At 43.0% G+C, this 24870-nt stretch overlaps 1 protein-coding gene across 1 annotated transcript in view; it reads right to left on the reverse strand.

The window, feature by feature from the left end:
* Positions 1–24870, reverse strand: part of rnf13 (ring finger protein 13) — a 34463-nt gene that overhangs the window by 1468 nt on the left and 8125 nt on the right. The window contains exons 4-9 of the mRNA XM_072389361.1: positions 21920–22042; positions 8126–8213; positions 7290–7380; positions 6625–6730; positions 6157–6250; positions 187–267 (exon numbers count right to left, since the gene is read on the reverse strand). Of these exons, the coding sequence (XP_072245462.1) occupies positions 187–267; positions 6157–6250; positions 6625–6730; positions 7290–7380; positions 8126–8213; positions 21920–22042 (583 nt within the window). The remainder of the gene's footprint in view (positions 1–186; positions 268–6156; positions 6251–6624; positions 6731–7289; positions 7381–8125; positions 8214–21919; positions 22043–24870) is intronic.

Below are 24870 nucleotides of genomic sequence, written 5' to 3' on the forward strand. Positions count from 1 at the left end.
AACATCTTCTTGGTATAGACTTCAAATTAAGCCATTTTAGCAGGGCATTATTAACCATTATCTGAGGGAAAAAAAAAAAAAAAGAACTGAAAATCTTTCAAAGAAATCTGGTTCTTTATGGATCTTGTCAGCATGTCAGGGTCTTTAGAAAACATATGATTTGGGTTTCTGGTGCAGAAGACTCACCATGGGAACATGGCAGGACTCTCAGTTTGTCTCCTTCCTCATATTCATCCAAGCAGATGGCACAAACATCGTAGTTATCCCCTGGGTTAAAACACAAAGCAATGACATCTTTTAAAGGTTCTGACTGAACACATTTGTTGGGTGGTGCTTCACATTTCTAATCAGCCGACAGAGTCACGCATCTGTCAAATAACTGCGGGAGTCTGACAGAAGACGACTCGTGGAACTATCTATTCCTTGCATTGAAAACAGAAAGATAAGGCCAATCCAAAATGTGGAGTGTGTATTCTGATTCGCCTCGTCGTCGATATAAGACAATCGCTTATGATCCATGTAGTTGTAAATTATTATCAGTTTTTCTTTTAAGAAAATTGTATTGTTTGTAATGAGATAGCAGTTGTTTTCATGTCCTTGACAGTCGCTGTGCTCGGGTAGCTGTCTCATGTGTGAGACAATTGGGAACTGCTGCCTCATGAGTCCGATTTCCTTCAATTCTTTGTCCAAATATGTCCCTGAGCTCACCCGTCCAGAACAGTCCTCAGCCTGCAGGCAGAGGAGCTTCTAAGCTGCCAGTTTCGCATTTCCTGAAGTAACAGGAGGTGCAAGGTCTCTCTGCACACTGAAAGCTCAGGAATTTATCTGTGCACTCCCTTTCAGATTCCACAGCGTTCTTCTTTTTTTTTTTTCCTTCCCTTCCTCTTCTGAAGGGAGGTGGAGGGAGCAAGGCGTTGGGTCGGTGTGTTTATGTAAGCTTTAAAGGAGTATATTTTCCCCAACTGGACGGTGTTTGTGCCAGGGCTGCATGTGACCGTATAAGGAATGGAAGTCATGTCGACACCAACCCCCTCCTCCCCCCCCCACCCCCCCGACCCTCCTTCCTTTTCTTTTCGAGCTCCAGCAATTACAAGTCAACACGATAGCCTCTGCTTCAGAGAAACCCCTTTGGTTTTTATTCCTTCAGCTCTGTTTTTACACCTTCCAAAGATCCACACAACCATCATCCCCATCTTTTTTTTTTTTTTTTTTTAACCCAAAAGTCCTCGAGGGCAGCTTCTCTGTCTCACGGACAGAGCTGGAGAGTCAGGGTTAAGGGGAGGGAGTGTTCACGCAGGCATGGGTCCAGTATCCAGTGTAAACTCAGGAAATGCTGAACTGTGGCAATAGCTGAGCTATTCTGAGAGAAGCAAAGGGAAAGTTTTCTGTGGCTTTCTGAACTTTTCTCGGTGAACTCCGTGGACTTCACTGATGAGATAATGAGCAGGACTGGCCTTCGGTTAAACTCATGCCATTACACTAGCATGTTTTTTTTTTTGCACTTTTAAAGCTGTTAGCACTTCAAAGCTTTTCAAAGCTGACAAATGTAACCTGTAGACTTAAAAGGCTCAAGATGCCTTCAATGAAACCTGAGGATTTGTATAGTGACAGCGCTCTGTAGCAGAACATAATACAGTCTGCGCCAGCTGAACAAATGACCCCGCCTGGGCTGATCAAGGACTGCTGTGGACACTACTCACTCCTCATTGCTAGAGTCTCTGACCAGGAATCATAATGTCATTACTGTGACCTAAACGTGAACAGTGGTTCCCATTCAAGAGTCCAGATGAGCAACAGAGCGAATCAATAGCAGTCAAATTAAAGACAAGTCTTCATTAATACTCTGTCTCTTTTTGAGTTGCGTGGAAATATTCAACCTTTCAACCAACTGAAAAGATCTAGTCCATGTTTGGAAACTTAACTTCAGCTGGGAATCCCTTACATTCCCGTTTTGGGGCCAGTAGCACAATATGAAAGGACTCTGAGAGCCACTGCAGCTCCTCTTTCTTCTACTTTTCATTAATCGTGCAGCCAGCCAGCATTCCTGGCTCTCAAAGGAACCACGCTGTCCTACTGAACTTCGGATGAGCGATGAATGTATACAGCAAAGCTGCAGTGAGGAAGGCAGTGTGGCAGTAAAACTGAGTCACAAAAAAAAAAAAACGGCCAGACAAGGATGACTGGCACAGAGGCCAGAGACGCAGAGAGAGCTCCTCTGTCCCGAAGTCAACATGCTTCACACACACACACAGGGCTGACACACTACAGCTGCTGTGTGTGTGCATGCGCTTCACTCCTTGCCTTTGGTTTGCCACAGAAAGCTGCAGGAAGGGATAGAGTGACTCATCAAACGTAGAGGAGGAGCAGACTAGAGGTCAGCGGTCAGAGCAAGAATTCAGGCTCAAAAACAACCCCTTTGTGTCCTGTGTTAGTTTGCAGTTTGCCGTCGTATGTGTGTTTGTCAGATGTCAGCAGCTGGAGAAACTCGCCCAGAGAACTCAACTGCCACACGTCAGGCTCGCAGTCTAAATGGGAATGACGCAAGGCTCTGCAATAAACCCAGAGCATAAGTCAAGTTAATGGCAGAGCGGCGCTACGCTGTCAGCCGTGGCGGTTGCTATTACATAATCCTGTACTGTGACACTGATCTCCGATCACAGGCTCAGACTGCTATTGTGCATCATTACATGGTACCGTACTGTTCATGAGGACAATGTGCATTATCCATACAGACAGACTCACTCTGTGTCTTTGCTATTCATTTCAAACTGAACTGAAACCCATTACATGGATGCAAATCAGGCGCAATGCACCATTACAACCGCACCTGCCTTTGACAAAAATGAACATGATGTAGATATTAATATATCTACATCTAGATATTTTAGAGGGAATGAACAACTGCAGCAGCAGAGGGAAATGTGTGAAGAGGAACTGAGACGGTGGGCAGATGCACTCGCCCATCAGCAGAAAGACATCCTGCCAGCACAGCAGCAGCCCAGGAGCTGCCTGCCTGCCAAGCATCCTCACAAAGCAACTTCACCTCCTCAGAAAAGACATCGCGCAATGTTGATTATTCTCACTAACCCAGCAGAGATGCAGCGGACAAAAATACACACAAAAAACGCCACGTACTGCTTTCTGATGTGATGCTAGGCGGGTGACGTGGATCGGGGTTTACTGGCTGCAGTCAATATGGCAGCAGCCAGAAAACTCATTGGAAGCAAAGCTTCAGTATAGCCTCCATGAGGCAAGCGAGTGCTACGTGTGCACCGTGGGAAATGTACTTCCAAACATGTGCACGGTAGTGTCAAAATGAAACCTGGGATATGAATCTTCACGGCACACAATCTGCAAACTCGGCTTAATTCCAACATTACTCAGAACCAAAACAAAATACAAAAACAACAGTGATCTTTTCTGAAGGTAAAGCCATGATCAGACTACACGATTTTTGATTGAATCGTTGTGCACCACCATGCGAAATGCTTTTCTTTCTTAACCGGGTTCACACACATGACATCTGTGGCAGGAGGGCACACACCACAAGCTAAATTCATCTGGTTTATCTTTAGAAAGTGGTTTCAGTTGTCATGCAGGAAAGTTTCACTCATCATAAAGGTTACAAAATTATGCAAATAGTTTATTTACCAAGCTCTGTTATGCTTGTTGCATGTTTTTATATTCCATTTCCAGGTTTCCTCAATGCGAGCCTCACAAGTCTAATTTTTAAAACCTTCACACACAATGATGCAGGTCCAACGCAGATTAGCCACAGATCTTTGCCTGTTGTCTGAGATGTAAAACTCTGGGTTAAAGCCCTGTAGCGTGAACCCCCGGTTTCTAACGCATCACGGCTCTAAAACACATCAACAGGGCATCACAGCGCTCCTGGTCACTATGACCGACTCCCCTGACTTCAGCATTATCTGCTGCGGCCGAGGCCAAAAGCACCGTCAGGCATCCTTCCCACTCGATGCAGAACACAGACACGCTGAGGTTCAAATGTTGTTGGGCACGGAGCCCAAAGGTTTCCAGATAGAAGAAAGTCTTGAGTGACTTGTTTGGCACGGAGCTGTCCCAAAGAAAGTGCAGCAACGAGAAACTTCCCACTCAGCTGGGCCTCGGATGACCTTTGTGATTCCAGCTTGTCAAAGTGTCTGTGTAGACATATTTTTTTTTTTTTGCCACAGGCTAAGCCAGTCTGTGTTTTGTTAAACAGCAATTCACCAATTTAGCATTGTGCTCCTCACAATGGCTGAAACTGATGCGGCGGAGCCATTTTAATGGCCACCCCCTCCCATTCTTTTCCTCATTGTCAAACAACAGCACTTACATGACTCATGGTATAGATGATTACTGCCGACAGCTGGGTCCATAATACAAATTTGAGTAGAATATGCTGTCAGTGTTAACATAGCCTCAAGCTGCCTGGCACTGAATATGAGATGAAGAATGGTGCTGCACAGCTCTGATTTTTATTTTGTCTTCAACACCAACTGACATCACTTCTGACAACTGCTTCTAATGACATAAAAGGCTGTCAGATATTTTCTCCCACATATGATGCAGTATTCCAGATGACGTGAGAGAATTTGTTGTATAACATTTGAGCACTTCCCCTTTAAATGATTGCAGAAACAAAGATATTAAAAACAAGCAACACTTGTTAAATCCTATTACTGGAGGCCTTAGTGTTACCTGGTGTTAACACAGCCAAACAATACACCCCATAAGACAACAAAGGCAGTGCCCCTCTGTTACAGCCTGCCTATGCTCAAATCAGGGCATTGCTTTCTTGCCAACTTAGTGTTGCTCCAGAGTACAGGGCTTAAAAGGTGATTAGGTAGAGATTTGGCATCCACTTCCTGTGTTGCCAAACCCTCTGATTCAGCTGACAGGAGAGCAGAGGCCCCTCCCCTAGAGGCTTTTTCCTGGACACCTCAGCATATTGTAGCAACAGCTAAAGTTGACATTAGCTGTGCCTTGTGGAAAGCCTGAGTTAGAGTGCAGACACCACAGAGCCTGAGGTGACACACACCGAGCAACACACAGCGCTTTTTAGCCTGTGTTGCATGCGCATCTGTTACCGACGGGCGGGGAGGAGCAGACAACCCCCTCAATTTGCAGCTTTTCAAGGGGGATGCTTATCATGCACCACCCTTTCTCTCCTAAGCTCCCTGGTGTTCCCCTGGCCAGCTGACTGTAGTCAGGGGCTCTCCAGTCTGCAAAATACAGCTGCCGGAGGAAGTGCAGCTGGCACAAAAAACACAGACAAACTTATTTAACCACAGTACAAAGAGGATTTGCATTTCAAAACATGACTATGGCCAGCCTAGCCTTTCTACTCAGACAGAAGAGGAAGCTAGAGTTGGAACAAAAATCTAAATAAAGCTTCAGACGTTTTGAGTCACCTGCTTAAATTCACAATAAGACAGAGCAGAGATCTCGTCTTGCTTAATCACATTTTGCCTCTTCTCTCCCTCCAAACTGTCGTTGCAAACAAGCAGCACACACTGTAGCAGAATACAGTTAACTTTGGACCCAGCCTGGCCTCCAGCATGACCGACTCTACATTCCAAACCATCAGTCATGTGTCCAGTCTCAACAGAGACGAGCTCTAATCTGCCACAATGGGCTTTGTGGAAAAAAATCGAGTCCATATTAATCCGATTAGCTCAAAGGTGCAGAGCTCCGGCGAGGAATGATGTGTCATAATGCACCGATGACAATTCTCATCTGGGTTAGATCATGTGAGAAAAAGCCGCACGTAAAAAAAATAGAAAGAAACGGCATCACTGCCGACCCATGAGAGTCAAGTGTTAAGAGTCAGGATCAAGTGGAACAACATGCTTTCAGAAGAATCGCTTCAGAGAAACTGGAGAATCCTGGTAAACTAGGGTGGAGGTCCTGGCACACAACTGTTGCCAAAGAAAAGAACATCCATCAACTACACCATCAAGATTTTTGCAGATGTGCACAAGAATAGTCACATCTGTTAAACCCATCGCGACACAGTAAACACTTCTGAATCACTCAACAGTTCCCAGATTCACAGTTGGATGGATGGCGCTCATTCCTGATGAGAAATCATTAACATTTAATTGTTACTGTGGGTGTTGGTCCAAATTGAGGTGTCCGAGACCGCTTCCCTACCTTTTTTATACTTGTGGATGGGAAGCTTCCTCAGCTGATCTTTGCGCAGGCGGCTCCTCCGAGCCCTGTGCCGATCCTGGACGAACTTGGTGATCTAGTTGCGGCGAAAAGTAAAAAAAAGAAAACAGTCAAAACCTCTGAAATGAGTGGAAAACGCAAATGGCGCAAAAGGATGTTATAACAGAGAGAGTGATATGCTACAAGTCCAGATTATCTGCCACACTTCGACCTGCCTTCTTATTAATGTATCCAATCGTTTGCTGACATCAGATACTGAACATAAAGGCAATGTGTGTAAGTATGAATCTCACAGGGAGTTACCCAGAGCAATATTAGAGCTGTGTGCATATTCTGTACTATTTCATTGTCAAATGAACACGGGTAAAACATAATCTTCCTCTAAGTAGATGTTGCTTTAGAGAGGACTTTAGTTGCAAATTCGGACAAGGATTTGTTGAATATACCCACCATGAAAACAACAATGAGAATGAGGCAGATTCCCACAATGATGAGGAAGGGGATCAGGTAGTATTCCAGTGGGAGGCTGAAGTCTGGGATGAGGACCACGTGTCCCCTGGTCAAACAGGTAGAGTGACAGCAAATGGACGTTTAACACAAGCTGATAGTGAGCTCCACAGAGGCTGCTTTATAGCAGCATTTTGTACAGCTGACACATGAATCAGTTTAACAGTGACAGCCACATAGGTTCCTCTATTACTGACACTTCAAGTGGTTCTGCAAGAACGTCCACGGCATACTATTTATTATCAAATCTGTTGCTGCCAAATTGGTCAACACTGACAAAAAATCTACTAGCACCATGTTTGGCGTTCTCTTGACTGCCAAAGATGTGGCAATAACCCTCATATAGCACACACACATGCAGCAAAAAGCGGATTTAAATTTAGAAAAATAAGACCAACACTGTGACCTTGGAGCCCACGTAGACATTTAACTGGCAAAACATTACATCAGCAGCAGAGACAAATCATCACAAGATAAATCCTCTCTTTGACATTTTTCACACACGTTGCAGGCATTATTGTACAGTGACAGAACAATGAACTCATAGCTAGAAGGACACCTTTTCTATTGGCCAGAAAAAAAAAAAAAGGAGATTTGGGTTCACTTACCCCTTATCATACATGTAGTCATCTTTTAGAGTGTTGGCTGTCTCTTCCGCCACAAACACAGAGGGAATAACTATCTGCTTCACAACATCAACTGAAAGCGGGGAAAACAAAAATAACAGATAAATAACCGTGAGAACAATAATCAAGGCTCAATTCGACTCAGAAGTCATAAATCGGACATAAAAATGAGAGTTGTGTTCAGAGAAAAGCATGAATGAGAGTTGTTTGCGTCACAATGCAGTCGTTACTCAACACGTCCGTGTTCTACTGACTTTAACTGCATTTCCCAGGTTTTTTTTGATGGCGTTCAGTCACTTCAACTAAAAAAAAAAACAACATGAACTGTGTTGCTCTTGCTTGGTAGGTGTGTGAAGAAAGGACGCGGAAACCTTGGCTGAGACGGGCCCATGTACTTTTGGATCTAATCTTTTCGACATTGTAAAAGGTTAACCCTGATGTTGGAAAAGTGTGGCAGAATAGTAGGTTTAGACACTGTTTAACTGTGCAATAAAGCAATTTGCTTGAAGCACACCAGTACATCTTGAGGCCACCTTCAGTAACCGGGTGAAACCAGAAGTACGTGATGTTCCCGAGTCTGTAAAACTAGCATGTTAAAATTCCTGAAAAAAACCATTAAAAAAACAAGGATAAGAGGCTTTTGGGATCATTCGTGACTGCTGTCAGTGAGAACAATGTGTGAGAAGTGATGTGGCATCACTAAACAGAGATAAAGCTGGGCCTTGAGTTAATAGAGCTGACTGACCAGACAAGATGATACACATTTATTTCTTGTTTGTGTACATGAGGTGAAGGAGGAGGGCCCCGTGTTAACTTACAGTCATTGGATCCCATGCTGATTAAGTCATCAGAGTCCACATTGTGAACAATGGCTGCCTTGTATCCAGCTTTCTGGGCATTAAGGACCTGAGAAGAGACAACATTTCATTTAAGAAAACACTTTAGTGGCTAAAATCGGCAGTGACTATAAGACTAAACTTTGCTTTCCACATTGATATCTTGTTCGAGCATCTTTAGCTTCGATTACGCCATAACAAGCTCATGTCATGTCGCATCCGAAACATTCTCAATGGAGTTAAGATCTGGACACCGTGGTGGCCGGTTCACGCGTGAAAACATTGCCTCATGCTCCCTGAAACACTCGTGGTCGCTTCGAGATGAATCGAGACATTGACATCACGAAACAGGGTCGTGTCATCGGGTAAGGAAAAAGGAAATCTATCGACGGGAAAAAAAAACAGTACATTCTGGTCGTCAACTGACCTCATTTTTGGAGCAGATAACACAGCTGATGTTAGACCTGATAATCTGAAGCATCTGCCAAGCTAAAGCCAGGTGGTGACGTTTTTTTTTTTGGCAAGCAGCCCATGTCAGATAATGTGACCAAATCTGATTTCTGCTATCTGGCAGAGCAGCATCCCCCCCTGACCATGGCTTACAAATATAGACAAATTGTTGTCAGAAGGGAAACGTCCATGCGAGCTGCATCATGGATGTGTGTGTGTGGGGGGGCGTGGAGCTGAGAGACAATCTTCCACCTGTGGGGCCACTCTTGCACCTCTGACACAGTATAGACATGGCAGCATCCTGTCGAGCCATTGTTGCGGCCGATCGTTCACAGCAGATGTGGTGGAGGAAGTAGGAAGTGACAGTCAAAGCCTGGAAATGAATATGAGTTCTTATGCAGAAATAAACACGGGATTGTATGCGTTTCCTTCCTGAAATTGAGAGGGGAAAAACAGAAAGATGCCACTGATTTGGGAAGATGGTAGAAAAGGCAGTGATCTCAGTTCTTCTTGGGACAGTCCTACAACCAGGTTTCTAAATTTATTTTAAAAAAAAAGATTCAGTTCTTTTTTCTCATCAGTCTACACATACTGACACAGATGGCCTTCTGTTAATCAGTTAGACATATAAAAAGTATTCCATCTACATAAGACCTAGGGCACTTCCCATTTTGATAAACTCCCAGCAGGTCATCTTGTACCTTTCAGAGAGTAATAAATAGCTTCTTTGTGGCTACTTGACCATACAGGCTTGGTTGTTGACATCCCTGCATCCTTCCAAATATATCTGTGTTTTAACTAAATTTAGTCTTGAAAGTCCACAGACAGTTCTAAAGACTTTGTGCCTTAGTTTTAACATTTAATGTGAACCTTTTATGGACAGATGTGTGCTTTCTTACTTTTGTCCAGTTCATTCAAATGCAGTCAAATCGCAGAGGCATCAATAAAAAAAATTTAAAAAACCACAGATAAAGTAAGATACTGAGTTTCATCACAAAGTATTTAAATGTTTGCGTAAACTGAATATTTCAGTCTTTCAATTTTCTTCGTGGTGAGAGCGACGCACGAAATGCGGCCAACTCGAAACGATCTGAAAGCCATTAAGGCAATGCTGCAGTTAATCATCAGTCAGAGCATGTGCCACCTTCCAGCGGTAAAACAACACCCAAACCGGCCGGTGAAAGTGAGAACAAAGCGAGTCTGTGCAGGCAGGGGCGTGTGCAAAGACACGAGAACAAAGAGAAAATCAGTTTAGCTCGAGTCACACTGTAAAATACATGAGTGTCGTCTGCTGTTAAAGGAGAGAAAAGGATGGCTCGCAGTAACCTGGGAAATCGGTTTGTGAGAGCTTCAGCCCGGCAGCTCGACCGGGACCTCTTGATACGAGCTTTGGAAGATCCACTTAGACTTGTGAGAGTGAACACTGCGTATTCATATTGTGGCCTGTGTGGAGGCCAACAGCTCTGTCTTTTGTCTGTTCCTTGTCATTAGGATTTTATGCACAGGCATACATAAAGCAGTGTGTACGGCAGCCGCAGCATTGTGATCCCATGTGTTTGCCTGTGAGGGTGCATTGTGAGGAGGTATCAATGGCTACTGTGTGTCTAGAGGCTGGCTGCCTGGATAAGTGACACACACACAATATACTGTGTCTGCATGTTATGAGGAAGGAAAGTCAAACAGACAAATGAAGGATTATTGGTGTATAAAAAGAATAGGAATTCTTAAAATCCAAAATGAGCATTTGCTTGTATTATCGGCCTTTTTTACTCTTTTCTTAATTCTCTGAATTGGTTAGTTGTACTTATCAATGGTGTTTTTATTAAAGTAGCTCAAAATAAAGTTGTATGCCTGATGTTATCCATTCAAAACTGTATTTAAAAAGTGACGCGATGAGTCTGCACAATAACTGACAGTCCTGAAACTTCTAGTTGGTGCATCTCTCGGTGAAACGGGGCCATAAGTGGTCCACAGTTTAATTCAGTCTTTTCGGGAGATTTTATGGTAAAAATAAGAGCCTATGATGGTTGCAGGCCGTCTGGATGTGTGTGCTGTGGTCTGTCTGCCTGGGATCTGCAGAGGAATTCAACCTCTGCTGCTGGCTCACCCTTGTGTTTGCATGGGCAGAGATAAGAGCGTTCTATGCATTCCTGAGACGAGAGAGGGGGGTTCAAGAGAGGAGGAAGCCCAAAAAAAAAACCAAAAAGAGACCTCTAGGAATTAAGAGATCAATAATGCAAAAGCCCGTTCGACCAGAAGTGCATCCAAAGAAACACTCACAGAAACAACTTCTGCATCGTGATGGGAGGATCTTTGTTGCTCCTCCACCGTACACAGACCACGATGCTGAGCTATTGAACAAACCTTTCTTTAAAATAGATTAGATCCTCTTCAGTGTCACATCAATCGGTTAATCATAATCATGTTTTGGAACCAATTTCATTTTCAGCTTACAGCAGAAAGTTGATGAAGCGACTTGACGCCACACAGCAGCTGCCCTGAACCACACACACAACCGAACACCAAGTGCCTTTACTCCGGGGTATCTCTTCATCATCTGCTGTCATGTGACAGCATGACTCGGCGTTCTTGGCTGCATCCACCCATCTTCATGTCCTCCCAACATCACATCATCTTTGTGATGCTCGGGCTCAGGACTCGAAAAAACAAAGTGATAAAAACCTTCTAAATAGCCATCAACTGACCAAATTCCGACTTAACCAATGAAGACCAGACACGACACGCATGCTCCCTTTCAAACCTGGACCAGTTTGTCATCATTCTTTTGACAAGACTTTCAAAAAAAACTTTGAAAATAAAATGCAACTACATAATAATAAAAGATTTTTGAAAAGATTTTATGTTATCATTCATTTTTACACTGAAAAAGTGAAAAAACAAACAAATCATTCACAATAAAAGCTGAAGGTTTAACCTATCGGATATTTTCATCTAATATCCAAACTATTCTTGTGTCTTTTAACACTTTTTAAAAAATACCTCAGGTCTGCAACAGTAAATGCAAACATGTATTTCAATAGTACTACTAACTGGAACGTATCAATTCGATCCATATGGATAATTATGACCGAGATTTAAAATAACACGTAGAACGTAAGAACAGGATGAATATGAGTTTATTATGATTTTATTAAAAATTTAAAATGAAAAAACTGTATTTTTAAAGTGAAGCAATAAGTCTGCATACTATCAAATAGTGCTAATTATCTTTAGTAAAACATGGTCATTTTCACACCTTACAAAAAAGGAACTTTTCCTGGTAAACGACTCTTACGATGAACTCATTTTACACGAGTTCATTGTTCGGAGTCAGAAAGCAGAGGTGCAGGAACACAAACTCAGCTGTCCAGATCTCTATGCTTGTGTCAGCTTGTCCAAACAACCTTGCAGTATGGACCGTGGACCCTTGAAGTGTTTCCATGTCCGTCAGGAGGAAGGTGGCAGCTGCCTGGTGGCTGAAAACAGTAACAGCTGTGTTGAGCTGCCTCTTGTAAATGTGGGAAAATGTGAGAGAAGGAGCTACTGAGAAGAAAAAGAAAAAAACTACATGTTTCCAGCCAACCAGAAAATAAGAAAGGTATTTCAGAGTTGTTTCAACAACAGGTCACTGCACTTTCGATCCCTGTGGATGTGTGTGCGACTTTGTGCATAGCGGGTGTGTGCGGGCGCACGTGTGTGTGTTTGTGTGTGTGTATTATGGCCACTGGTCGACCAGAGCTGGATTAGACTGTCTGGGCACACAATAAGAAAGACACACAGTGCAATAAACCTCTATTTTGATCTTTTTTTTCCTGTGTGTTGTTCCACAGATGCTACAACGCCGACTATTCTCTGAGTTAAATAAAAGCTATGCAGTACCTACAAAGACATGTGGAATGAAAATGTTACAGCACATGCTTTTACACTTTGGTTACATTTAGCTTCTGTCTTGTCCCAAACTAGAATTTATGCAAAGCGATGTGGAAAGAGAGTGCTGATAGCATCACTCCCCACTGCAGCATCACCACTGTGTGTGTGTGTGTGTGTCTCAACACTTTCAGCATCTTCACTCCAGTGTGAGTGAATCTGCTGCCAACGCTGCACAGCCTCATAATGCAGCACTGCAGCTAAAACACACAGACCTGTCCTCCCTTTGTCACCACTGGCATCCCACCCATTGCTCCGCCTACTTCTTCATCTATTTTCCTCTCTGCAGCCCCAGCTCCAAAAACAGCTGCGATGCCGTGTGAAATTTAGATCAAAATAAGATTAGGTCAATCGAACTGGGGGAAAAACAGCGTCGACAAATTGTAAAGCAGTTTCAGAATAAAGCTCCCCAACATCAAATTGCAAATAGACTGAATATTCCATCATCTACAGTCCATTCATTTTCTAAACCTGCTTCGTCCTATTCACAGCTGAGTGCGGCTGGAATCAATCCCAGCTGCCATCGCGTCTATCAAATGAGCAGCACAGAGACCAACGATCACACACATTCACACTCACTCCTACCATTAATTTAGAATCGGAAGGAAGGACCCAGACAGATTCGAACCAGAAACCTTCCTATTGTGTGGCAAAAGTGCGAACCGTGAGCGAAGGGTGTTCATGGTTGTTCGTCTCCGCGGTGACCCTCTGACAGACTGGCGACCTGTTCAGGTTATACCTGGCCTCGCGCTCCAGTTTGACCCCATCGGTACCTATGGAACTGGCAACGGCACACGTGGAAATGCTCATTCGATGCTGAAAGGTAGAGACATATTCTCTAAAACCTGACATCTTTCAAGGAAGACCTTGAATATTTCAGCAAGACAATGCTAGATACTGTATCTATTACAACAGCAAGTAGAGGAGTCCGGGTGCTGGACTGGTCTGCCTTTCACCAAGTGTGCAAAATATGACCAGAAGACCCAGGACTGTTGATCAGCTGGAATCCTGGGTTGTATTTTACCTTCACGCTCATGCCCTGTTAAGCTCAGTGACTAGCATGAAGCCTGTGGCAGTCACTGAACATCATTTGCATAAAGCAGACTTGACCTCAGCTCTGTGTAAATCAGTCTTAGCAACACAGCACACCTTGCTCGCACATCCCAGTTAAGATCCCTTTTCATTTCATCCGATGTCTTGTTCTCATTTGAACTGATATTAGAAACATTTGATTGACGTGTTTTCAGAACTTCTCTGGACAGTTTTGTGAATGTGTGAATGTGAGGCTCCACTCATGTTTCCAGGGTCTAAACCAAGGACTTAAGCTGGGAAGCAGCTCTAACTAAATGCTAATTTCCTCCTCTCTCCACGTTTAACCACCTCCCATGTTATATCATCCTTTTTCTTCACCAGCATTTCTTTCGCCCTCTAGTTCCTGTATTCCCTCCTCCTCCCCCACAAGCTCCGCCCTCCTACCCTGTTCCTCTTCTAGCTAACCTTCCTTCTCCATTTCTCGCAACTCCACTCCCTTCCGCATGCCCCCCAACCCAAACTCCTCTTCTTTCTATTCGTCTTCCTTTCTCATCCCACATCTAAAGTTATCCTTCTCTCATTACTCTAACTGCCAACTTCTTCAGAAATCTACCCAGCTGTGTCTCCTGCCCTCCCTTCTCGGTGTTTCCGAGGAATGCTGCACTGAGCAGAGATGGGTTTTAGTTTCAAGGTTCAGACAGTTGATAAGATAGAGTTCAATAAAACTGCAGGGAGGGGCCCACGTATATTCTGATAACAAAGCACAGCTGCAGTTCACGCACTGCTGTGAGTGCCACTCAAACAAACCATATTTGAACTGTAGATGCAATAAAGATAAAGACAACATACTTTTATGATGCCTTCTTTACATTACTTTGTCTTTATTTGTTATAGTACAGGTACATGTACATAAATGCTGCTGCCTGTATGGTCATATCTGCAAGAAGCGGTGCTTTTGTGTGTCCCTCAGGCCAAAGGGTGCAGTCTGAGTAGTTTGTTACCACAACAAGTTGCAAAAGACGTGAGACGTCAGCAAACCACACAGCAAGCATAAGATATGGCTATTGCCTTCCTTCTCTCACCCAGACTCGCGCTAGTCATACACCCAAGTCAGCCATAGTCATACCCTGTCATAAGACTGAGTGAGCATGCACAGCAAGCCAGATCATTGTTTGAGTGAAGACTGAAGTCTATGTGTGTGCATATGTGCAGCCTGAGGGCTGTGAGGTCACTGCAGCACAAACATGCACAAACAGGCTGCACGATGAAAAGCTTTTACTGTGAGGAAGAGGTAGGAAGGCAAGGTTAGAAGGGGAATTACCAGCCTCCAGAACAAATGCTGACCCAAGTTCGCCTGTGGCTGGTAAAAGCAAAGTCACACTTGCTGACTTTTTTCGAAGTGGACAAATGCCACCGTTTCACACAAGTTATACAAAGAAAAACAACTCTGCCTTATGGCCACGCCCTACCAATCGACATGTTTACGGAAAAGCTTTTTCTTTAGTTGATAATTAACCAAAAACGAAAAAGCTGCAAAGCATCATATCCCACAGTGAGTTATGGGACTTTAACCCTCACCGCCATAAGATTCATGCAGCAATATTTCAACTGAGTGGATGAACTACCAAATGGTTTGACCTTTGAACCTGGGGGAGATTCAATCACCACATGAACCAGACTCGGCTTCAATCAGCTCATTTCAAAGTAGGTTTAGATTTCATTTGTGAACACCAGAAAAACTGAGATAGGCCTTTTACAAAAGTTGAACTCAAAAATAGTTACAAGTGGAAACTTTCGAAACACCACAAGTTAGAACAGGTCGAACTGGTTTCATGTTTGACGTGGACGTGTTGCGCACTCTGTGTTTTCCTCACCTGCCCCGCCTCGGGGGAGCAACAAAGACATAAATGCATAAATACAGGCTAGAACTTATCCCGGGTCTTTAACGCCTTCATAACCAGGTTATTATCATTCACAAGACGCTTTTTGGATTGATTTCACACCCGTTTCTACCCCCTACATTTACAAATGCATGTTTAATCATTAGACTGCAAACTGCTAAACATTTGATTAGAAACAACTGCAGCTGCTGGAACCAGCCACACAACCCCCAAAAACAACCTGACATGCAGTTTGAACTGCAAGTGTAAAAAAAAAAAACCTCAGACCTTAGACCTCATCATTTGGCTATGGCTCGTAGGAGCTCATGGAGGGTCATAACCTCATATGAGGCGACCCTTGATAAGGACGCCTGAAATATGTTTTTTTTCCGTTTTTAAATGTACTGAGAGAAGCATTTCACTGTTGAAGACTTGCACTGCGGTTGCTCTTTGTTAGGCAAATAAAGTGACGACTCCAGGATGTCAAGAATCCCGGTCATCGTACCATAAAATTACCTTCGGTCTTCTTTAATCATCCTTTGGTAGAACAGTCGCTGCTTGACCTACTTCACTCCAAGATTCAGTTTACCGACAGAAAGTCTGAAATTTCCGTTAGATTTTGCTGGTATAACTGTCCCGCATTAACGAAGACGAACCATCCAGCGTGATTCACAAATGGGAAAAGGTTTTTATGACCAAGTAAAGTGTTTTCCTTTCTCAGAACCCCAACCTGTAGACGATCGACGGCTAGCTCGTACATGATCATTAAATACTTCCATAATCCTGTGTTTTGAAATAAAACTGAGTGCCCACTCACATACGCTCACATATGTCCGTCTCATTATTATTCTACTTTGGGCGTTTTTGGGTCATGTGGAACCATGATGTTTGAGGTCAAACGTTGTAGAAATACGGTAAATCACAGAAAGAGGCCATCAATCTTTCAAGCACCACTGTATATTTGGCCTGGTCCATTTATCCCAGAATCACTATCGCAACTGTTTTAGAGTCAACTCTTCTGGTAAATGTTTTTGAAATAGAGTTGTTTGGTGTGCAATGTCTTATCTCTGTTTCCCAAATCCTCCTGAGAGCACCAAGCTGATCCGGAATCTGCTCTGCCGCTTTAGGGCAACTTTTAGACTGAATCACAGCTGGGCAGAGGCCTCCAGCTGGGAACGTTTCCACCAGACGAAAAGCTCTGCCATCTGATGGCTTTCTTTTACGTAGCTGTTCCGAAACATTAAAAGCGCGAGAACGTTTCTCTCATTGGTAATAACCAACCCGACTCTGTACACAACAACAGCTTATTCAAAAAGAAAAAGACAGAATGAGACATTAAAAGCAAGAGCGTGGTTAGACAGAGGGCAGCACTGGATGAAAAACAACTTGCTTAAAGCATATCCAAGCATGTGTTGAATAGAACAGACGACATGTGTCAGTGTAACTGGGCTGCTGACTGTTTTAGTTGCAGCAAAGACACAAAGTCTGCAAAAGCTTTTGCTAAAAGTTAAAGGAGGCACAAGGTTTGCTCACTGGAGGGAAAGGAGAGGAAAAGGGTCTAGAGTTTCCTGTTCACCCCCCAAAATGTCATAAAGGTCGCCAATGAGGCGCACCCCCCACCGCCTCAAAAATCTCAGTGTACAGGAAGAACAAACACTTGCTCTCTGGAGATTTTCTAAAAAGAGCAGCCATGGAGGAATGCTTCCTTCTGTGCCTTTTTCTTTTATCCCACAGGCAAACACACACATACCAGTGATCAACATGCCTTAACTTGATCCTTTTCCCCTTTCCCAACACTTTCCTCTCTCAACATTCAACCTTTTCTCTGCCGTCTTATCACAGCCCCCGTACACACACTCTTTTACGCGATCCCACCCTCTAACACACATCAATACTCACAGGGGGACATGCTAACACTTCAAGAAGGTTAAGTGGGTGAGTGTGTCTTTTATTGGCCATTACGGCAACAGAGCCATTAAAACTCTATGCTGTTGCTCACCAGATGCTAATGGATAAATGCAATAGCTGCAGAAGGACAGAAAGCGAAGGAGGGTAATGGAATGACACAGTGGGCGTGTGGGGGCGAACACACTGGCATAACGCATGGGCATAGCCCAACCTGTAGACGATCCACGGCTCGCTCCTACATGCTCAGAAATATCAGCAGTATCATCAAATACTTCCATAATAACGTGCCCAGTATGTCAAGCGCAGTTATGTCTTCTCAGTCAAGATGGAATCTATCATTCCTTTGTTTCCTTGCAGCTTCTGGAGGGAACGGAGCCCGGCTAAGGAGGAGGGAGGAAGTGTTTGTGTGGAGTGCATGTGACTGAAAGAGGAGGGAGGGATGAAAGGTGGCGACAATGCTTCTGCCTGAGATGGCCAAGGAGTATAAAAGAGAGACAGCCAAGATAAGAGGGGAAAGAAGAGTAGCAAAGAAACAAAGACCACCATGGGGAGAAAGAGAGAGGTGTGTGTGTGTATGTGTATGTGTGTGTAAGAGCAAAGAGCCATCAAACTGTAATTGTGTGTCCACGCGATGATGTCTGTAGATATGAGTAATCATTAGGGCTGAGGCTGAAGCCAGACCTCCGAGAGTGTCTGAGAATGAGACAGAAACTGAGGAGAGATGGAGGGGGGGAAAAGAAATTGGAAAGGAGATAAAGAAACCGAAGAAGACAGACACCATTCCTAAGATCCACACAGCTCCCTAAGTAAAGTTTAAAGATCACTGTCAAATACCACCCCACCCCGCTTATCGCCATTTCAAAACTGGGCTTTAGTTAATATCTGCGGTCATTATCTTCATGATAAACACATGCAATCGCACTGTAGTGACAGGATAAGGAGACAGCTACGCGTTGCACATGAGGTCAGCTCTGCTACTGAGCTCTGAGCTTACCCAAATAATAAAAAAAAAAAAGCAGGCCAAAAACATTGTACCCATACACAGACATTTTAAGTAATCTTTCAGTAATCTTGCAGGAGCAGGGAAGGAAACTTATCTTCTTTACTTGGTAATCAGGCTTTTTAAAGAATAATCTTCAGAGTCTGCCTTTTGTTAGGGTGACTGCAGATGCAAACAGGAAAAAAAACAGGAAATCTGCGTTTTCCTTTGGTTTCTGGAGGCTGCATGGGAAGGTCCCAAGTCTCCATCAGCTCAAATTCAAAATGTGATAAAAGCACTACATTGGAACTAATTTACATAATCCAATTTAAACAACAACAATAACACAAGATCTTTGTCATTGTTGAGTCAGATTCTAACATTTAGATGACAAACAGTTTGATTTCACAGGGTCTTTCACTGCTGATTAATTTAGAAAGATTCACTATGAATGGCCAAAAAATAGCTTCTCTTCATTCATAAACAATGTCCGGTGTTCTAATAACCTTCAATTCTTTTTGGACCACTGTAGAATCCTTCATATAGAGCAGAGAAGAACTTTAAAACACAGATTTTCTGTTAGTTGTGCTTGGCTTCTGCGTGTGACTGTTTAGGCTCTGATCGAATGCTGCAGAAGTGCAAACTCTCAAAGAGAGACGCACAAACAGGACACATTTGACAAAAAATTTAACTTTAGAGCAAAGTAGCCGATAATTTTGGCATTTTTTAACCAGACACGTGCCGGCACAGAGGCAGACGTGGAATAAAGAAAGGATATTGGTCCTTTAAATGGCAAAGAGAAAAACTCTTCCTGAGAAACTCAAATCATCATTTTTTGCAGCAAATAAAAAAAATCCCAATGCATCCATTCTAAAACATAAGTAGCAAGAAATATAAAGTGGATTAAATCTTAAGTAGTTAAAGGGGGTTTTATGCGGTTGACATAGTTGGGTCTGATTTCTTATTGTTGAAATTTCACAGCAACTGAGAAATTTAGAGTAAAGCCAATATTTTTCCATCACTTCTAATGAGTCTGAAGGGAATGTTTAGTCCCTCAAAAATTAGATTCTTTTGGAAGAAGGGAAGAATCAATCAGAGCAGTTTCAAGAGGGGCCTCACGCTCCATAAAGTGATCAGACATTTTCTTCTACTATCAGGTATACCGATCAGCTTCACAACAACAATAAAAAGGTGTTGCATTAACTGTAATAAAGTCACGATGCAATGAGCAGGAAAGCAGATAGTGAGAGGCGATAAAAGAAATCCCTCTTTATTCACTGGTAACCATAAAGCCAACGCAAAAAAACACAGGAAGGCAAAATGAAAGAAGCAGGGAGAGGACAATCATCCCATTTACACGGAAATCAATGTGGCCTCAACAAGACATTAAATTTACTTCAATTACAGGAAGCTGTGAGGCATGGAGCAGCTCAAAAAACTCAAACAAAGGCCCAATTTCTCTGTCTAACTAGCAGCCAAAAGGATACATATTCAGCCTGTGATGACAAGTAAAAGTAGCATTTTTTTAGTCGACAGCGCGCAAAAACAACTAATACATGAGGTCAGAGTCAAAGTAAGAAAGAAACCTGCTTTAAAAGCCAATCAAGTGCTGGTGCCAACAGAAATGTACGACATCATAACACACAAAGTCTGTTCAATTTCACATCAAAGCCCTTTATGGTTTCCAGGAGGTTAAATGGCAAATCTGACACGCATCAGAATGTGTGTAATGCGTGTTAGATCATGTGTATGTGGGTGTGTGTCTGACACGCAGCTATCTGGAGTCTGGTTACACTCCAGCCCAGGAAGCCCATCACTGCCGGGACTGGCAACACGTTTCTGTGCATGTGTGCTGCAGTAAGACCTTATAAGGCTGCATATGGCTGCTCCAGAGTTACAGAAGAGTGTGTGTGTGTGTGTGTGTGTGTGTGTGTGTGTGTGTGTGGGGGGGGGGGGGGGGGGGGGGGGGGGGGAGCAACACAGCAAAAAAAAAAAAAAAAAGCTCCGCAAAAGCTGACTTAAAAACAGGAAAAGCGAGATTGAATATGGGAGGAGTAAAAAGGGTGAGGAGAGTAGCAGGAGAGCTAAAACTAAAAGACGAAGAGTGAGCCATCCCTAACCTATCTGTGCCGTTCCTTTTATCCCCCATATTTCTCCCTTCTTTCTCCCTTTGTTTGCTTTAAATCACTGAGAAAGAAGGAAGTTTAAAACCACACCAAGGTTTAGAATTTATGACCAATGACAAACAAGAGCTTCTAATTTTCTTCTAGTCACAGCTGCGAACCTACACAATGCATCTGACATATCCTGAAATACAAGAGTAACACGGATTCAGACACAAAGACCTTTCAGACCTGCCTCAGTCACATGACAGCCAATTTAAGAGGCTGTGTTGTCTAATAGATGATGCAGTTTCCACTCTGAATCAGTTTCTGTGCATAAGTATCAAGAAAAACTTGATCAGGTGAGTAGATGACCCTTTGGTGTGGCCCAGGATGCAATAGGATTATTTACACAGCTAAAGTAACAAAGCCATTAGCATCCAAGACCATAAAGGGGCCGAGCATTGCTCTGTCTAAGGGCTCCACCAGGAACTTCCACCTAAGTAAAATGTTGATGTCAGAGCAAAAGATCTACGGTGTCTGCTGGCCATTATAAAAAGCCCTTGTTGATAAAGACAACAACGTGACACCGAGATTTAATATGTCCCCAACAGAAAACCCTTTTTTTGTCATCTATAGGACAGATTGAGACATTAAAACTTGTGTAACTGCTTAGGCAAAATTACAAGTGATGATGTTTTACCCTCTGTCAAAAGACCCAGTTCAATCCAGCTCAAATTCTGGGCTGTTTGATAAGTTTGGCTTTAACCCACATCAGAAGTCTCACGCTTCGCTTTGTAAGCAGCGATCGGTTCTCCATCTTTCTCTTATTATGCTTTGAGGCAAACACAATTTTTTCCTCACTCCTTAAACGCCGCATTAGAAGCATTTTTTCGAGGCATGAGGCAGCAGGGCAGGCAGGATCCTGCAAGAAATCATGTTTAGGGAAATGGCTGCTTCCTGTTTTCCTGCTCCATCGAGCTGAGCTAAGATCTTTAGTAAAAACTAACTCTCAAACACCACCTGCTGCCCTGGGAAGCAACATACAGTGTAAAGTCATTCGCACACAGTTACAGCTTCTGCTACTCGCCCTTGTAAAGTCACATCTGATTGAATAAATAAATTCTGTTTTCAATTATCTCCCGGTGCTGTTACGCATTAGGTCTGCTTTCAGGGTCCCAAAAAAAGCAGGCCTGTAACTCCACAAAGCACAGGAGGCTTGTTAATGAAACAGAAAGGCCATTCTTCACTGCACCAACAATGCTGCGTGTTCTTTAGTTTAATCAGTGTAATATGCTTAGACAGAGTAAAGCTGGAAATGTTTGGGTGGACACACAAAAAAAAAAAAAGTGGCTAAGTTTAGATGTTAAGATAAATTTGGTATGCTGTTTAAATTGGAACCAGACCCATTCGTGGTTGATATGGAGAGTGATGTGGTTTAGTCTGGGAGAACTTTCATCTCGAACAACAACCACGCAGAAATATTCAAACGTTGTACCTTGATGTCAAAGTTGCAGTCAAATCTCTTGATGAGGACGATGAAGGCGCCCGTCAAGTTGTCCCTTGGAGGCGGTTCGATTGGCTCGCACGCATTTTCTGGTCGCGCACCAATCAGGAAGCCCTGTTGGAATGTCATCAATGTGCATGGTGAGATAAATATATCATTTCCGTAACAAAAAACATGGAAAGATGAACATTTATAAAAGGTCCTGATCTAGTGAGAAGGCTTCCACGTGAAGGTTTATTTGTTTAAGTGTTTTAGATCTATAAAATACAGATCTAAATAACCATGATTAATCACTACGTAGCAGACAAAACATTTGCTTGGCTTTGCAGTTTTTTCTCTCTCGTTATAATATGAGAGCATCAGTCCTTGAATGTCAGATAATAGAAAACAACACAGGATCAGTTTTGGGTTTTGGTCGAAGGACAGGGCGTCTGAGTCAAGTTACTTCTGTCAGTGTTTAATAGAATTTATACTACTGAAATGAAGGAAAATGACACACGAAAAAATGATTTTTCAAAAACAAACTCCATCAAAATGGGATAAACGTCTTTTGTGAGTTGTTCTAGTATCTTTTTCAGTCCCACCTCTTTCCCAAGACATGATTACATTGTTTGGTCAGAATTTCAGAGCCTAAATACAAGCTTTAACCGACTTGCTTGAGCAGAGCCATGTTCGTTAAGCCTCCCTATTCCCAGAATAGTGGGAAAACTTTACAGTTTTAGCACAATCTGCTGCCACCCAACATGTAACGTGTGTGTGAAAGATTTCTCTTCCCAGAAGGCCCTTCCATTTCTCATCTCTGTTCCTGTCTGCCGCTTCCTGCCTTAGTCCCATTTTCAGTTAAGGCTTTGATGTGATTGATGAGGAGATAGTGAGAAGATGGGCGGAGCGGACAGGGCTGACAGAGTGATTAAGGAATCGAGAACAAAGGTATAAGAAACAAAGTGTACAAATATGAAGCCAGAGTAGGATTAACAACAAACGAAAGACATAAAATGTGTGAAGAAAGACAAAAATAGAAAAGCGAGACTAAAAGAAAAACAGACTTGGCAAAGAAAAGGCGGCAGACATATAGGGAGTTAATAAAAGGAAAATAAACAGGCCATGTTGAGAATGTGACCTGGTGTTATAGCACATTTCAAAACCTCTGCTGCTCTTATGCAAGAGTAACTAAAACCAGTGTATATGTGTGTGTGAGAGAGCCAGACAGACAGACAGACAGGAAGTGTGGACTGCTGTGGGACTCTTTCATCTCCCCGCCTCCCTCCATCTCTCACAAAGCCATAGCATTGAAACCAATGAGCCCGACATCTTCAAGAGTCAGCACTTTCTCTTACATACATGTGGTGTGTGCCCGCTTAAAGCAAACAGCTTTCCTGTAAGCACATCTGGCCAGCTGCCGCACCGACGTAACACCGACAATAATTCGAGCTGCATGTGGAAAATGACCAACAAGGAGGAGGGGGGGGGGGGAGATCAGGATCCACATGGATCAGGGAAATCCGCAGAATCTCACATCATGAGAGAGATGGAATGTGCGGAATCATCCACTGCCCACGCCACCTCTGGGTGCTTCTTGTGCGGCCCCTCCTTGCTGATACATGACATCACTGTGCCACTGCCACACATTCCTCCTCCACTAAATCAAAAACAAGTGACAAGAGCGCCCTCTGTCGGGTGGGAAAAAAACATTTCCATAAAATAAAGAGAAAGGAAAATAGCCAACGATGCTGCAGAACGCAGAGACGAGAGCAGGAACAGGAAATAACTGTTGAAGAAGGCAGTTTCACGGTAACACAGGCGGAGATTTTATACATCCATTTTTGTTCCCTGTGCGAGAATATCACGTTAAACACAAACTCGACATACAAATCCTCCTGTTCTGCCTGAACGCGCCTATTTACTTGGTTAAATCGTGCAAAATTAATTTTACCACCACTGAATTCAAGACACTTTGCTCAATACATTTGTCCTCACATGGGAAAACAACACAAGTTTGGCTTCCACAAATCTGCGCAATTCAACAGCCATGAGTGTCAGAGAGAAGAGGAAATACCAACAGACTGGGTGAACATTAAGTTGCACAAACCCAAGACAAACGTCTGGCATCCTGGTAAAGCAAATCTCAGACCTCAAGTATAAGGCCAGTAGATTGACTCTATCAGAGACCTAACAGAGAATTGTATTCAACATCCAGCTATAGATCTGACACTTGTCTTATCACCTTATAATAGAACTATTTTACCATTTCTGGTTCATTTCTGGGGTCGTCACTCCAGTTTTACACTGTGGACCCCGACCGCAAGTCTTGACTACTGAAAAAAAGAAGAAAAACTGTAAAAAAAAAAAAAAAACATATACAAAAGAAATCCGAACAAAGAGCTTAAGATTTCAGAGAGAGGAGGTTATGGATTCATCATTACACTTACTTATTGATGAAAAACTCAAAAGTCAAGCAGCAAAAAATTTTTTTTGTCTACTTATCAGACAGTGAACATTTACAGCAGGTGCTGACAGGGCGCTTAAGAAAAAGGGGGGAATTATTTTGCTGTTGCACAACTGAAGAGGGAAGTAAAGGGGATTTCTTCCTGGCGTGTTTGCAGCTTTTCTGTGGCTTGAGAGAACCAAAAAAACAAAACAAACAATAGAATTAGGAATAATAACTCTCTCAAACCAGACCAAGGCTTCAATTAAGCAGATTTTCAGACCCTCCACCCTGCCATGCATTTCCACAACAGGAAGCAGGTGAAGCTACAGGGCCTGTTTTCACGAATGTGCGAGCCATTTATTTATTTTTATGTGTTTTTTTTTTTATCTATCATTTACAAAACTGCACACTACCTATTACATTACCAGGGTGCTGTGGCACTGACCTATGTCCCTATTACTGAGGCTTATCCCCCTATTGCAATGATACAGCAACACCAGTGTAATGGGGCACT

The sequence above is a fragment of the Leuresthes tenuis genome, unplaced genomic scaffold, assembly GCF_036924035.1.
Source record: "Leuresthes tenuis unplaced genomic scaffold, fLeuTen1.0.hap1 SCAF_7, whole genome shotgun sequence".
In the NCBI taxonomy this organism is placed as follows: domain Eukaryota; kingdom Metazoa; phylum Chordata; class Actinopteri; order Atheriniformes; family Atherinopsidae; genus Leuresthes; species Leuresthes tenuis.